Source organism: Vigna angularis, chromosome 2, assembly GCF_016808095.1.
Source record: "Vigna angularis cultivar LongXiaoDou No.4 chromosome 2, ASM1680809v1, whole genome shotgun sequence".
NCBI lineage: Eukaryota > Viridiplantae > Streptophyta > Magnoliopsida > Fabales > Fabaceae > Vigna > Vigna angularis.
The window spans coordinates 8,236,446-8,251,101 of record NC_068971.1 but is presented as its reverse complement, the minus strand read 5'-3'; the positions used below and the strand labels follow the sequence as shown (position 1 = coordinate 8,251,101).

At 33.9% G+C, this 14,656-nt stretch overlaps 1 protein-coding gene across 1 annotated transcript; it reads right to left on the bottom strand.

The window, feature by feature from the left end:
• Positions 1-63: 63 nt before the first annotated feature.
• On the bottom strand, positions 64-12,940 carry LOC108321169 (acyl-CoA hydrolase 2). Its single transcript, XM_017552839.2, has 17 exons — positions 12,817-12,940; positions 12,562-12,654; positions 12,020-12,087; positions 11,782-11,863; positions 10,095-10,141; positions 9,897-10,022; positions 9,672-9,749; positions 9,487-9,574; positions 8,133-8,245; positions 4,248-4,310; positions 4,119-4,174; positions 3,883-3,987; positions 3,606-3,662; positions 3,062-3,163; positions 2,539-2,587; positions 2,230-2,298; positions 64-363 (listed from the first exon to the last, which is right to left on the bottom strand). The coding sequence occupies exons 1-17, from the start codon at positions 12,830-12,832 to the stop codon at positions 286-288; spliced, it is 1,290 nt and encodes a 429-aa protein (XP_017408328.1). The 5' UTR covers positions 12,833-12,940; the 3' UTR covers positions 64-285.
• Between the last annotated feature and the right edge of the window lie 1,716 nt (positions 12,941-14,656).

Genomic DNA, 14,656 nt, shown 5'->3' with positions numbered 1-14,656 from the left:
AGTGGTGATATAAGAGTAAATTTTGGTAGGGGATCATGCAAGCAGACAACAAAGGAGCCACAGTTTGTAAATTCAGTTAATTGTAAACAAATAATCTAACACATCAACCAGTTCTCAGTCACATAATAACTTTATGGGATGGTGCTGTTGTATAGATGGACCACCGATTAGATGGTTCACTCTAGAATTCATCACAGAACGAAAACAAAATAATTGTCCTGACCATGCATTAAAAACAAGACAGAACTAAAAAGAAAATCACAAGTCCTTTGCCCTTTTGGCTATTTACAATTTAGATTTGATGGCTGAATTTTCAGAAATAACTTTCCTCATTAGGCCTTCTTGAACCGCTGATACAAGAAGCTGCAAGTTCCCAAACGGAAAAACCTTTAGACAAAATGAACCAGGGAAAAGAGGAAAAACTAATGCCGGAAAAAGTTAGTTCATGCATTAATCGCATATTCCACTAATTTAACCAAATAAAAACTGATAAAAAAAATTAATGGTTAAGCTTACTGAAATAAAGTAATAAAAACTTATTTAATAAGTTTTACTGGGAATCCTCATTTAACCAGCTAGAATATTGAAAGGTCATGTGTTACGGTATAAGGTAGAGGGTAATAATAAGGTTTGGAAAGTATATGAGAGAAGGAAGGTAGGAGGGAAGTGAGGCCGAACGGTATTGACCATAAAGGTCGAACGGTAGCCGAATGGTGGAAGGCGTGGAGAGATCTAGTCGAACGGTGGAAGGTGGTGAAGAGCGGGAGCCGAACGGTAGGAGGCAAAGGCAAAACAAGCCGAACAGAGGAAGGCGAGGAGCGAAGCAAGCCGAACGGTGGAAGGCGGAGAGAGGTCAAGCCGAACGGTGGAAGGCATCGAAAGGTCAGATCAGGCCGAACGGTGGAAGGCGGTGAATAGCTGGCGCCGAACGGTAGGGTGCAGGGGAAGCAAAGCCGAAGAGGAACTGGACCCGATCGGTTGAAGAGTGACTATCCTAACTGGAACAACAGTTAGGATAGGCGGAAAATATTTAGAAATAATTATAGTGAATAAGAATATATATTAGAGAAATATTTTATTCTAGAGAAAGATTTTATTCTAGGAAAATATTTTATTTAGAACAATATTCATATTTTATTCTAGGGAAATATTTTATTTAGGAAATAATTAGTATAAGTAAAGGGAGAGTCTAGGATTAAAGGTATGTTTTTTATTATTGAGTTTTGTTGACAGGTGGTTATGCGCCCTGTGAGAGAGGTTATACTCCCAAATAATTGAAGGAGATTATGCTACCAATTAATGTTTACTTTTGTTTATTCATATATTACCAGATATTCATTCGCCCATTATCATTCGTTTATTATTCTGTTACGTGTTGTGAGAGTGTGAGAGATTGTATTTGGCTAGTTTACGTACTCAGATCCGTAACATCATGGCTATTTTGTAGACCCAAATATGTTCTGTACAAGTTAAATATATCGAACTTTCCTGTGTTAAAAATAATTTAACAACCCCCAGTTTGAAAAAAGTTAAATGAGATGTTTAAAAGTTGAAATACATTGATTTTAACATACACAGATATAATACATTAATATTCATTTTGTTAGAGGAAGTTGGTTTCACAATATAACTTTACATTCCCAAGAATTATATTCCTAAAAATATTATGCCCAAAAATATATTACCATAGACGTGTTTGACTGTTAATCATCTAGTAATTTTAGACAAAAAAAAATACATTAAAGTTACTACGTTAAAAATTAAAAGCGAAAGAAAAGTATAATGTAGTAAGGATGAGTAGTTATTTGTTATAATAACTAGTGGAAAGGAAATATCCACCTTCTTTTAGATATTAACACCTTAAAATGTTAGGGTATAATTCTCGAGAGAATAAACATTGGTGATATTATATTTTCATGGTCTCTCAACTAAAAAAATATATTTATTCTCATCCCCATTTTTCTGGAAACAAAAGAAGATAGCTTAAACATGCACCCTCTCATTTTTTTTTTCTCATGAAGGTGTTCAAAAGGTTTACTAACCAAAACCATGGTTATATCATCAAAATTTATATATTCTTCAATCTGTCTTCTCCCCAACCCCTCTTGCACGCATGCATATAGGGGGCATATTTATTGAGAACGTGAAATAAATAAATATTGATCAAACAACCAAACATGGATAATCAAGAGTGTGTAGACAAAGTGATGTGAAGAGATAATCCCTTACCTCTCCCTTTTGATTGAACATTTGGCCAGTAACATAGCCCCGGGCATTACAGGAAGTAGGACTGAAGATCTGTAAAACAAATTGAACGTATTAACAACTTCACGGAATGAAAAAAAAAAAGAATTTTGGGGAAAAGTATTTTTTAATTTATGAAAAATGAACTAATTAGAGAGTTAATGATATTCAAAGAGTGGTTAACGAGTAGCCACTTATTCGCAGATTGAATGATTTATTGTTCCTAAAAATATTTTTAATAAGAATTTTGTTGTTTTATCTTTCCTAAATAATGAAAAACTTAACGGTACTCACCACAAATAGAATCCAGTCATCGGCTCTTAAAGGTCTGTGAAACCACATGCTGAAATAAAACCAACAAAGCATTAAACAAAAAATAAGAGAGAATATTTATAATCGTAGCTCGAAAACTTGTATTTTTTTTTCAAATTATGTTATTGATACTAGCAACAACTTATTAGTTGAAAACTTTTAGTTTGTCTCAGTGTTATGTTACTATACTCCCTTCTACACCAAAAAACATCTTAATTTACGCTGTCTGTTTCACAGTGACTGTAGTTTAAGGTCATTTCAGACAAACAACAATAAATATACCACTTAAAACAATTTTACTAAAATAGCATCATTCTTTTAGCAAATGCATTACTTTTGACTGAGATGAAGGGTGTAATTAATTTGAAGACAAATTAGGATGAGAAAAACTAATGCATCATTGGAAGGTGAGTAAATAAATCAATTGGAAAATTTTAGATGACTAAAACTATAGTCGTTGTGGGACGGAAGAAGTACAAATTAAACATTACACTCCGATACTTACGAGTGGTCCAGACTCACAGCGCGTGTCTTCATGCCCTTCCTACGGTTGGGATTCAAACTCACTTGAAGAAAGATTAGATCTGAAGTATATGCTACCACACACCTGCAACACAAAACCCGATTCACTTACTATTAGATATAAAAGCAAGCACTGAAGAGCTTTCACTACAAAAGCGTTAATAAGCTTTTGGACTAGTTGATCTTGATATGGTACTAACCCACTATGACCATCAATCAATAAAAAAGAACCACTATGCACAATAGGTCATTAATTTCATCATTGCCGCTCTCATTCTTCTAAGTGAGAGTTGAATTTCGGTAAATTAAAATGGCCCTATGCATTGTGTCTCAAACTCTCCAAGCTTGGCCTTTCTTACTACATAAGTTTTCCTTTTCCCAAGACGACACAGAATTTAACAGAACTTCAGTAACAAGCTATCCAAGGAATGCAAGCCTTAGCACATCAATAAAAGCCCTCCTAGCTCCTCCATACGCCAATTTCACAAAGAACTGGACATATCCAAAGGTAAATAGAAATTATGTACCTATGCAAGGCCTGATCATCTGAAAGTTTTCCCCTTGCTCTGAACCAGTATCTCAAACTGCAGTCAAAATTTTAATAAGATATTATAATATGCAGCATTAAAGTCCCATGACATTAAGTCTTCAAAAATGTTTTATGGAGAAGGCAAAGGATTGAATAATGATGTCTCTCGAATGGTACACCAATCCTTTCTCTTCTCTCTCCAAATCTCTGTCACCAACGTAGCATATAAGACCAGTAAAAAGCCCAAGCACAAATTGACAGAGTATCAAGCTAACCTAGGGGGAGATTTGGTCTGATTTGTTGAAGTTCTAGGTTCACAGAACCGTATCTCTATGGGCCAGGGAATGAATTCAACTGTAGCAACCTTGTTCCGGTAAGTTCTGAAACAACAATTTTATAAGTTATTAAGGCAAAAAAAATCTTCATACGGTCTTCTTAGGAGCAGAACCAAATAAAAAGTAAAATAAAAAACTGTAGCATCAAGCATAATATGCTAGATAGTAATTACTACCTTGGAAGGCGAGGGTCGGTAAGACGTTGCTCCCGAAGCTCTTCCAAAGACAAAAGCTATATAACAAAGAACAAAATATGACAGTCTAATACCCAAAACTGTTTTTATGAATATAAGCTAGTCACTTGCCTTATCTGGTGTAGGGACTGATGGGATAGACACTTCCTGGTGGTGAAACCCTAATTCCTCCTTCTGTAGAGTTAGAATAATAACAAAGTTAAATGTGCTCCTGAATTTCTAGAATAATCATTGACAACAGCAAGAGCATATATTCATGTTAAAAGATCATACGTCAATCAAAATGAAAACGGCTTAAAGAATGCTTCATTGTATGCTATATTTTGTAATTATTAAAAACTAATACTAGAAAAGCGAAACTTACCATAGATTCATATTCCTCCAAATATTTCCAATGCTAGATAGCATTTCATGTACTAAGTTAATATTGCATCGACATACCTACTACTCCTAACAGTAATAAAACCTTAATGACCATAACCCAAATAAATATAAATGCTTGTCATCCCAAAATCACTGATGGTATTCCACTTATGCATCGGTGTTTTATTGCATCAATGACAAGGATGCCATGATATATAGTTGCACTGGCTCAGTTGTCCCTCAGTTCTCCAAATGGCATTTCATCTTTTACTTCCATATTATACAAGCAGGGATGACAACAGGTTGAAGTGGGAAGGGATAGTACTTTCTTACTATCTGCCCCATCTAAAAATATTCATTCCATTAACTGCCTCACTACCTTTAAGGTATCTACAAAACAATATGTATCGTATGAAATATGGACCGAGCGGTTATTGAATAAGGCCGATCGGTCTATCCGCCATTGGTCAACCTGGTCAAATGGTTTGCGCCATAATTGGGCCTACAGCGCTTAAGTTGTTACTGGGCCAATAGTCCAGTGGATGATAAAATAATTAAAGATATCTGGTTAAAGATATTCGATAAACCAAATCCAAAATATTTGGTTGAAGATATTGATAAAGCTGTTTATGAATAACTAACCGGATCTCCAGGTAAGGTTGTTTTTATTTGATCTATGAAACACTTATAAATACATTGACAGGGCCAAAAGTCAGATACGTTCCATTCACGTTCAACTGACACTTCATAACACCCAAACATTCAGTAGTGATAATCCTTCACTAAATACTCAACCAAGAGTTGAAGCTCTTCAAATCACACGCCTAACTTGAGCGTCGGAGTATCTTTTGCAGGTACCTCCCCCTCGGAGCATGAAGGCAACCGATTGGCCAAGACTGACGTGACCGAACGGCCTAGACAGAAATCAACCGAACGGCTCCAACAGAAGAAAGGCAAGCAGCTCAGGCGATCCCAGCTTTCGGAAGGAAGGAAGACGCATCAGAACAGGTTAGTCTCTCGGTCCCATAAAATCCTACTGAAACATTTTGGCGCCCACCGTGGGGCATCCCTTATAACCACAAGGAACCAGACAAGGATGCAGTCTCACCATCAACGTCAACAAGCTTCTACGGCTTTACAGATAATTATTTTGATATAGATTCATTTTATTATTTAATTTAACTTAAATATCTTAATTCAATATTATAATATTGTTCAAGATTTATTAAGGGTCCAATAATGCACTCACCATTTAGCCAAATTTGGCATCAAGTATCAACCGTGCAACAGTTTGGCCATTCGGCCTCACTGGTATTCAGCCGTTCGGTTTCATAATACAGGTGACAGGACCATGCAGACCACTCGTCCAAGAGGAGGGTAAAAACCGAGCGGTGATAAAAGTTCTAAACGAACTGTCACTCTCGTAAACAAAACCCAGGGGCGTTATGTGAAAAACACCTGGTCCAAACCGAGCGGTGATAAAAGTTCTATACGAACTATCACTCTCGTAAACAAAACCCAGGGGCGTTATGTGAAAAACACCTGGTCCAAACCGAGCGGTGATAAAAGTTCTAAACGAATTGTCACTCTCGTAAACAAAACCCAGGGACGTTATCTGAAAAAACTTGGTCCAAACCGAGCGGTGATAAAAGTTCTAAACGAACTGTTACTCTCGTAAACAAAACCCAGGGGCGTTATGTGAAAAACACCTGGTCCAAATCGAGCGGTGATAAAAGTTCTAAACAAACTGTCACTCTCGTAAACAAAACCTAGGGACGTTATGTGAAAAACACCTGGTCCAAACCGAGCGGTGGCGAACATTCTAAATGAACGCTCACTCTCGTCTAAGCCGAACGGTAAAGCTCGTTCCCTAGGAAGAACTCCTAGGTCAAAGTCAAAGCAAAGAGGTAAAGACCTCTCGCTAGGAAGTTCTCTAGGAACTCCTACGTCAAAGCCGAACGGTCATTCACACCACAATCACCCAGCAACCCTGGATGGTAGAAGCGAGTGGGACGATCATTATCGACCATTTGCAGCCGAACGGTCTTGATTACATGGTACAACCATCTATTTTCTTTTAATTCGATTATTTTTCCTCCTTGGTACAGGTAATCAGCAAATACGGCCTCTCTCAAACTCATAAGTCCTATAGTTAATCAAGGCTAAAGCCGATCGATTACACTCGGACTTGGGGAGGGGCATGATGTATCGTATGAAATATGGACCGAGCAGTTATTGAATAAGGCCGATCGGTCTATCCGCCATTGGTCAACCTGGTCAAATGGTTTGGGCCGTAATTGGGCCTATAACGCTAATAAGCCACTTCAAATGGTAATTGGGCCAGCGCTTAAGTTGTTACTGGGCCAATAGTCCAGTGGATGATAAAATAATTAAAGATATCTGGTTAAAGATATTCGATAAACCAAATCCAAAATATTTGGTTTAAGATATTGATAAAGTCGTTTATGGGTAACTAACCGGATCTCCAGGTAAGGTTGTTTTTATTTGATCTATGAATCACTTATAACATTGACAGGACCAAAAGCCAGGTATGTTCCATTCACGTTCAACTGACACTTCATAACACCCAAACATTCAGTAGTGATAATCCTTCACTAAATACTCAACCAAGAGCCAAGGTTCTTCAAATCACACGCCTAACTTGAACGTCGGAGTATCTTTTGCAGGTACCTCCCCCTCGGAGCACGAAGGCAACCGATCGGCCAAGACTGGCGTGACAGAACGGCCCAGACGGAAATCAACCGAACGGCTCCGACAGCAGAAAGGCAAGCAGCTCAAGCGATCCCAGCTTTCGGAAGGAAGAAAGACGCATCAGAACAGGTTAGTCTCTCGGTCCCATAAAATCCTACCGAAATACAATACTTACATATCTTCTTTAGTACAAGTGGGTGGATACACGCAGAAATATTTTTCTTTTTTATATTTTCTAAATTTTAAATAAGATTATTTAAAAATAATTCCTTAAAACTAAGATAAAAAGATAGTTTTAAAGCATAATTCAAATAAAACTATATAATAAAATATTAGTGCAAATAAATTTGGTCTGTCTGGAAAACAAATTTAAATAAGTTGCACCACAAAGTTTAAGTTTTAAACAAATAATACTTTTAAAAACAACTTCAATTTCATAGATATAAATTATATATAAATATCTAAAATTCAACTATAAACAATTCTTTCATGGTTAAAACTTCTCTCATCAATAACTTTGTTTTGATCACTTAATTCTTTTTCCTAAAATATCCAAAAGAAATCACTAACAATGACATGCAGATAACATGATTTAGTAGGTTCGATATTATACTCGTACCTACCTCATCAACAAACGAACAATTAAAATACTCATACCCATTATTTGTAAGTATCATTGAAGATATTCATTTAGTATCCATTATAGATTTTACCCCTAGATATTCGCTTGTATGAAATATTGTGTCATCCTTGCAAATATTAAACTAATGAAAACCAAATGATTAACCTTAATATGCAATTAAGAATCATAACCGAAAATACATAAAATAGAGACAAAACATTACTTAACCAGATTCAGAGCTAAATAAACAGAGATTTTGTCTTATTCCAAGTCAAGAAAAATGTGGAATTGAGAAATACATGAAATGAAGCCAGCAAAGTGAATATGACGTTTCCCTTTTGAATTGCATCCACTTTCCTAGTAGCAAAACTCTTCCCATCACGGAGACGGCTAACTTGATATATAATGGGTACTGTAAGACAAAAATTTACAGCACAAGTGTTATCAACGGCAAGCCAGAAGTCCACAAATAAATATGGTAGATGGTATTGCGGTTTGTTGCAGAATGCATGCCGGAAGAAATAAAAATACAATATGTACATATAGTTATATAAGAATGCCAAAATAAATTTTCAATGAAGAAATAAAAAAAAAACAGCCACATAACTAACAACAATAGCAAGTTAAAACCTTCAAATAACAGTAAAATGATTATAAAACACCAAGTTTAACACTTCAAATAATGATAAAATGATAATAGTGAGTAGGATGAGCTACTTGGTACTTAAGCCATAAGGCTTTTCTACGTAATGGACTAATCTTTTGAATTAGCAATTGGCTTTTTTATTGAGAGTTGGGCTACGAAAAGATGATAGAAGCCCTCCCAAGGAGAAAGGTGCTACTGCTGAGTTAATATCAATAGAGTGAAGCCTTCATAAACATCAATCCTTAAATAGGGTGGCAATGTTAGAAGTCCCACATTGAGTAGGATGAACTACTTGATATGATACTAAAGCCTTGAGACTCCCCTACCTAATGGATTACTCCTATGGGTTGAGCTATTGTCTTGCGCTTAAGTCCAAATAGTGCCACAGTAATATTTTATTTTCCATCTCATGTAATTTCTTGTGTAGCCACACGTTCATCTTAACATATTCATTTTTGGTACTCCCACATTTTTCCCTTTTAAACACACCATTCACTAGATGATATACTTAAATATGATCTGTAGCCTTAGATAATAGAAACTTTGTTAGATGACTATAGAAAGTCAAGATAAAACTAACTCAAGAACTATTCAGAGCCTGCAATTGTTCTAGAACAGGAAATTACTTGACAGTACTGAGTTTAGCTAATAACCCATAACGTAGTTCAAATTCCTTACTTCCTTTAAAGCACAAATATGCAGTACAAGCCATCCAACCAATATAAACATGCACAGAAGTAAAAAGAAACTGGTGATGAAAACATGAAAAAGCCAGGAGTGTGATTTGTCTGCAAGAAAGTCATTGAACAGCAATTGTTTAAAAAAAACAGCTGTCCTTTGCAAATTTAAATCACAAAAATAATTAGATGAAAAAGGTTCTTTTACAAAACAATGTAGCAGGTGGACGAAGAAAAGAAAATGAATCTTTCAAGGGAGAAAAGTAGAAAGAGACAAAGAATGAGCTATATGGGAGTATTGTCAATGAAGTTCAGATTAAGCTCACTTACTATTAAAATCCCCCACAAGAAGAAAATAGACATGCAAGCTATGAACAACTTTAAGACAATCAACAGATTTTGATGCTGCAGCCAGTGCCTGTCAATTATACATTATCTTGTAAGAAATCATTTCCTAGAAAGTGATGCTAGCATGAGTAGAATTCTGTTTATGGCATAACGAGGTGTTTTCATACCTGTCCAACTATTTGTCCACCAAATACTTTTCCAAATTTTGGAGCATCTGGGGGAGTGATTCCTCGGAAGATATCTACCTTCCAAAAAGAAAGAACACATTGATATAAGGAGGAACCATACAAAACATAGCCTACTTAATATCAAAGATAAACTAGGACAACGATCTCCGTCTAGTTTCCATTTCCATCTCAGTTTATTACATTATATACTATATGAATGGATACCTCTATAGGTTCCAAATGCAATATATGCTCCACAGGTGAGCATGTATCACCAGATTTTTCTGCACTCCAGATAGACTTCGATTGCAACAATGCTAAATGCTCATGGGGCAGTACCAAGCACGATAGCTGTCACATCAACATAAACAATTGCTATAGGATAAAACATTGGAATGCAACGGGAAAGAAACCAAAAGGCACCTTTGTCAAAGCTATGACATCAGCATGGTGAACTTCATTTGATAACCCTGCAAGTTTTGAATTCACATTAGTCTTCTGTAATTATAGTTATATAGCAATATTATCTCTCACTGCCCTTAACGTAACATGATAATTCTAGACAAAAAGCTTATTCACAAAAGTATCAAATTAGATGCATGCATTATAGAGAAGTCAAACCTCATTTGTGTAAGATTACAAAATTTAAAACTAATAGTTGTTTAAACTATAATGCTTAAATCAAAACTAGGTATGGACTAAGAGAGAAAGGGGGACTTTTTATTTATATCATTTTGTGTATGTGTAAATTACAAAACATTAAAATCAATTGACACTAGTTCTGAACTCCTCATACTAACAAATAAATAAACAAGTCTGGAAATATAATAAACTCTAGAAGCCATTCTAAGAAGATGATCTTAGATACCCTAAAATATGGTACGTTATAATAAAGATATTTTCTAAACAGTCAAACTATCACTCAAAGAAAGAAAACAACACAAACATAAAATGTGCTGCATAAAAAATGGCTGAAAGACAACTCAAGGACGCAAGAGATATCAACACTATCAGATTTTATCTTAAAACCAATTTCATAGTAAGAAAAGTTGTCCAACTGATATATAAACTGCATTCTCGACTAAAGTGATAGGCACCTCCAAAAAACTAATTCAGCAAGATGGTTGTAATGATCGTCACCCTAAGACAGTGCGTCAGAGTGTTTCATGACCAATAAAGAAGAGATTTTGTCAGCATGAACATCAACAAAAATTTCCTGGCAAGCAATTATACAGCAAGAACTAAAAGTTGTTCTCCAAGATCATCAAGTACAGGATATGTGTATATTATGGTGTGTCAACATGACAAAAAAGTCACCACTAGTGTGATTGTTAGTGGAAAGCCAAAATGGTTGCCAACAGGAAGGCCTACTAATCAATAGAAAGGTTTGTCAGAATTATCAAAGACAATTTTATCAGTTTCACTCTTTTCTTCCATACTGTCAGAATTGGAAAACCAACAAATCAGAAAGGGAATTGAGCAAAGATCATGATTTAAAAAGGTAACCAAACAACATAAGAATGTTCGAAGAACAGACATCTAGGAAAGGGGATAAAGGGTAGAACCCAGAGAAAACAAACACCACAAAGGCATCCAAAGAATACAATTGCAGAGACAATGGAAGTGGAATTATTCTTTTTGATTGTGGATAAAAGTGTATTACTAATGGATACCAGTCAAGGAATGGAAGTGGCACGGTTAGAACTCTTGACGACTGAGTCATAGCCCACCAAGTTAAAATTAAATAGTTCAGGTAGAGGAGAAAAATAGTCTTTCATTAATAGAAAGGTGATTTACGAATATTCTTGCACATAAAGATGTGTTAAATTTTGAACCACTAAACCTTATATGTACTATTACTGAACTTTAATCCAAATTAAATAAGGAAATGAAACAAAATCAAGAAATCACTACTAGTACATCTAAGATGCTCTAAATTGTCTAAAAGATACAATAAAAATATGACAAGATATTTTCCAGAATATCTAACCGATACAATTAAGAATAACAAAATCATGATGACCCAAACTCCTAGACTTAACAAGCCTACACCTTTGAGGGTGTTAGCAACAGTCTTGAAACATATCTACATAAGAATGAAGTTTATTACCAAAACCAAAGTAGTCATATCTTTTCAATTGAAACTCTGGATGATCATCATCATCAGCACTAACAGAGTTAACAACCTCAGCCTGCAAGCCAGGAAACTGAATATTCAGCACATAACTGAAACTTTGAAATTGCATAAACAAAATCTTTAGATCTGAATCTACATCACTTCAACTGATCCAATGACCATTTTGTACATAACTTTCAATTCTAAAATATAACAATAAAAATGAGCATACCTCTCCTTCCCAGATGAAGTACAGACCATCCCCACGTTCCCCCTCACGAACAACATACTCTCTCGGCTCTACATAGTAATTCACCATTCAAGAATTGAAAACATTAATGCTAATACCAGTTCATCAGGCATCCTTCCAGAAATGAAAAATCACTTGCAATTGATTGTCGAAATTCTGCACAATATAAATCTTCCAAAATACTATAAATAATCACAACACCTAACTACGTTATTTAGTTCCTGAAATTTGAGATTAACTTTCGGTTCCCAAATTAAAAATTAAAATTATCATTTTAGTCCTTCAAATGTTAAAAAATACTGTTTTTTTATATCTGAAAAATTAAAATGAATTTATTATTTAATTTTGGTGACAAAAACTTATTATTACAAATTTCTGGACAAAAACAAAATCATGCCAAATAGCAATAATAATGAAACTACAATTACGTGAACATATTTTTTAACATTTTCCCACCTAATTCGCAAGAAAAAATCTAATTCAACAGCGAAAGAGGTTAAAACTTCAAAACAACTTTCTATTACCATAGTATTTGGGAATTACAAGCTCAGATATCTTCCGAACAGACGAGCCAGGAAGCCTCTGTAGCAGAGGAACGTTCCCGAGAAACTCAAACACTGCAACAAGATCAAACAGACAAAACCAAACCTAAAGATCGCAACAGAAACTCGGAAGCATTAAACTGAAAATTAATAAAAGTATCAGAAATACTCCGTCCTGATTAGTTACAGATAAATCATGGATTAGCAGAAACAAAAATCGCAAGAGGCTCCACTCACCTTCTTCCTTCGCCATTACAGTGATTGAATTGGATGTTTGGAGGACTGTGATTGATGTAGTAACATGAACTTGTATATGTAATATTTTATATAAAGGAAAACACTTCTTTCTACTGTTTTGGTTGTTAGCTATTATTAGCAGTGGAAAATGCACACACGTTTAAATGTCCATTGGATATTTTAGGACAATGATACTTTGAAAATATTTTTTTGACAATATTTTAACATCATCTACTTGTTATTCTATGATTGATCCATATTAATGTTTATGATTATTATTATTGATTATAGAGTAATTTTGGACCAATTATAGAATGACACGTAAATGATATATATTATAAAAAAAATGTTGTTAAAGTATCATTATCATATATTTTATTACCATTAGCAAAAGGGCACATGCATTTCTATGTTTGTAATTTTGAAAATTAAAATAAAATATTACTCATTAAAAAAATTTATAGGCTTAATCTTCATGTTAAGAGGTGAATTTTTGTTTAGTATCCGATTTTATTCATATATTTTTCATAACATAAGGACTCAATGTCTTTATTTTTAAAACTGGATGCTAAATAGAAATTTACTTCTCTTAACATGAGGACGAAGTAAATATTTAAGCCAAATTTATACAAGGGAAACACTTCCTTGTACTCTTTTTGGTTGTTAGTTATTATTAGGAGTGAAAATTGCACACACATTTAAATGTCCATAGTATTTTTTATTACAATTATTTCATTTTCTTATTGCCAGAATTGATTTTTTTTACACTCTTTACAGTTTTAAATCTCTTAAATAATATTTCAAACTTCAAGAAAGTTACACAAAAATAAATAAAATTATACAAAATATATATATATATATATACTAAAACTAATACACATATGAATACGTAAAAAAATAAAAATATAATAATAATTAAACTTTCACTTAGTTAAATAAAATAACATGATAAAAAAAATTGTAAAAGAATTATATAAACTAGTTTAAAAAAGTTCATCTCATTAAGAGTGAAAGAAAGGGGGTCATGATCTGGTGTGTAGCACTCGTGAAAGAAAGCTTGATGTGGAGATTTATACAATTTATGTTTTTAAATAGGTAATTGTTGGTTGTATGGATGATAACGGGTCGGGTCGGGTACGAATAGTGTCTACCAACAATCCGACCCGACAAAAAGAAATTCACTTGTTACCCGTTTGGATACCTGCTTAAAAATTACCTGCAGATATTTTAAAATCGGCAGATATATGTGGATACCGCAAATATTTAAAAAAATATATATTTTTATAAAATATTATAATAAAACTTAAATAAAATTACAAAAAATATATAAAATATAATATATATTAAATTAAATATAAATTAAAATTTAATTTTAATTATATTTAACCTTATAAATATAAATTAATGTTAATTTTAATTAAATTTAACTTAATAAAATATAAATTAAATTTTTATTTTTATTTTTTCCGGAAAGCGGATATCCACGGATACGGATAGTATAATACCCGCACTCGACCCGTGGATAGTAAATATCCGCGAATACCAACTATACGTCGTGGATTTTATCTGCGGATATCTGCGAGTGCAGATTTTTTTGTCATCCCTAGTTGGGTGTTAGTTTTAGTTGAATTTATAATTTTTCTAACATTTTTCTTTAATTTTTTAAATCAATTTTATATCTTTTGAAATGTTAATGTTTATGCACTGTTGTTGTTATTTTTGTAGAAGGATACTTATTTATGGTTTGATTGTGTTTAAACTTAAATTGAGGTTAAATTAATACAGAACATATCATCTCCAGAAAAGAGAAATAAAAAATTGGATCCTATAAAACAACTTG

Excerpts from the sequence above, each read along its gene's own strand:
- LOC108321169 (XM_017552839.2), bottom strand. Across the intron at positions 3,663-3,882 it reads CAGACCAAATCTCCCCCTAG|TTTGAGATACTGGTTCAGAG; the intron begins GTTAGCTTGATA and ends TTTTGACTGCAG. Across the intron at positions 3,164-3,605 it reads GATGATCAGGCCTTGCATAG|GTGTGTGGTAGCATATACTT; the intron begins GTACATAATTTC and ends TTTGTGTTGCAG.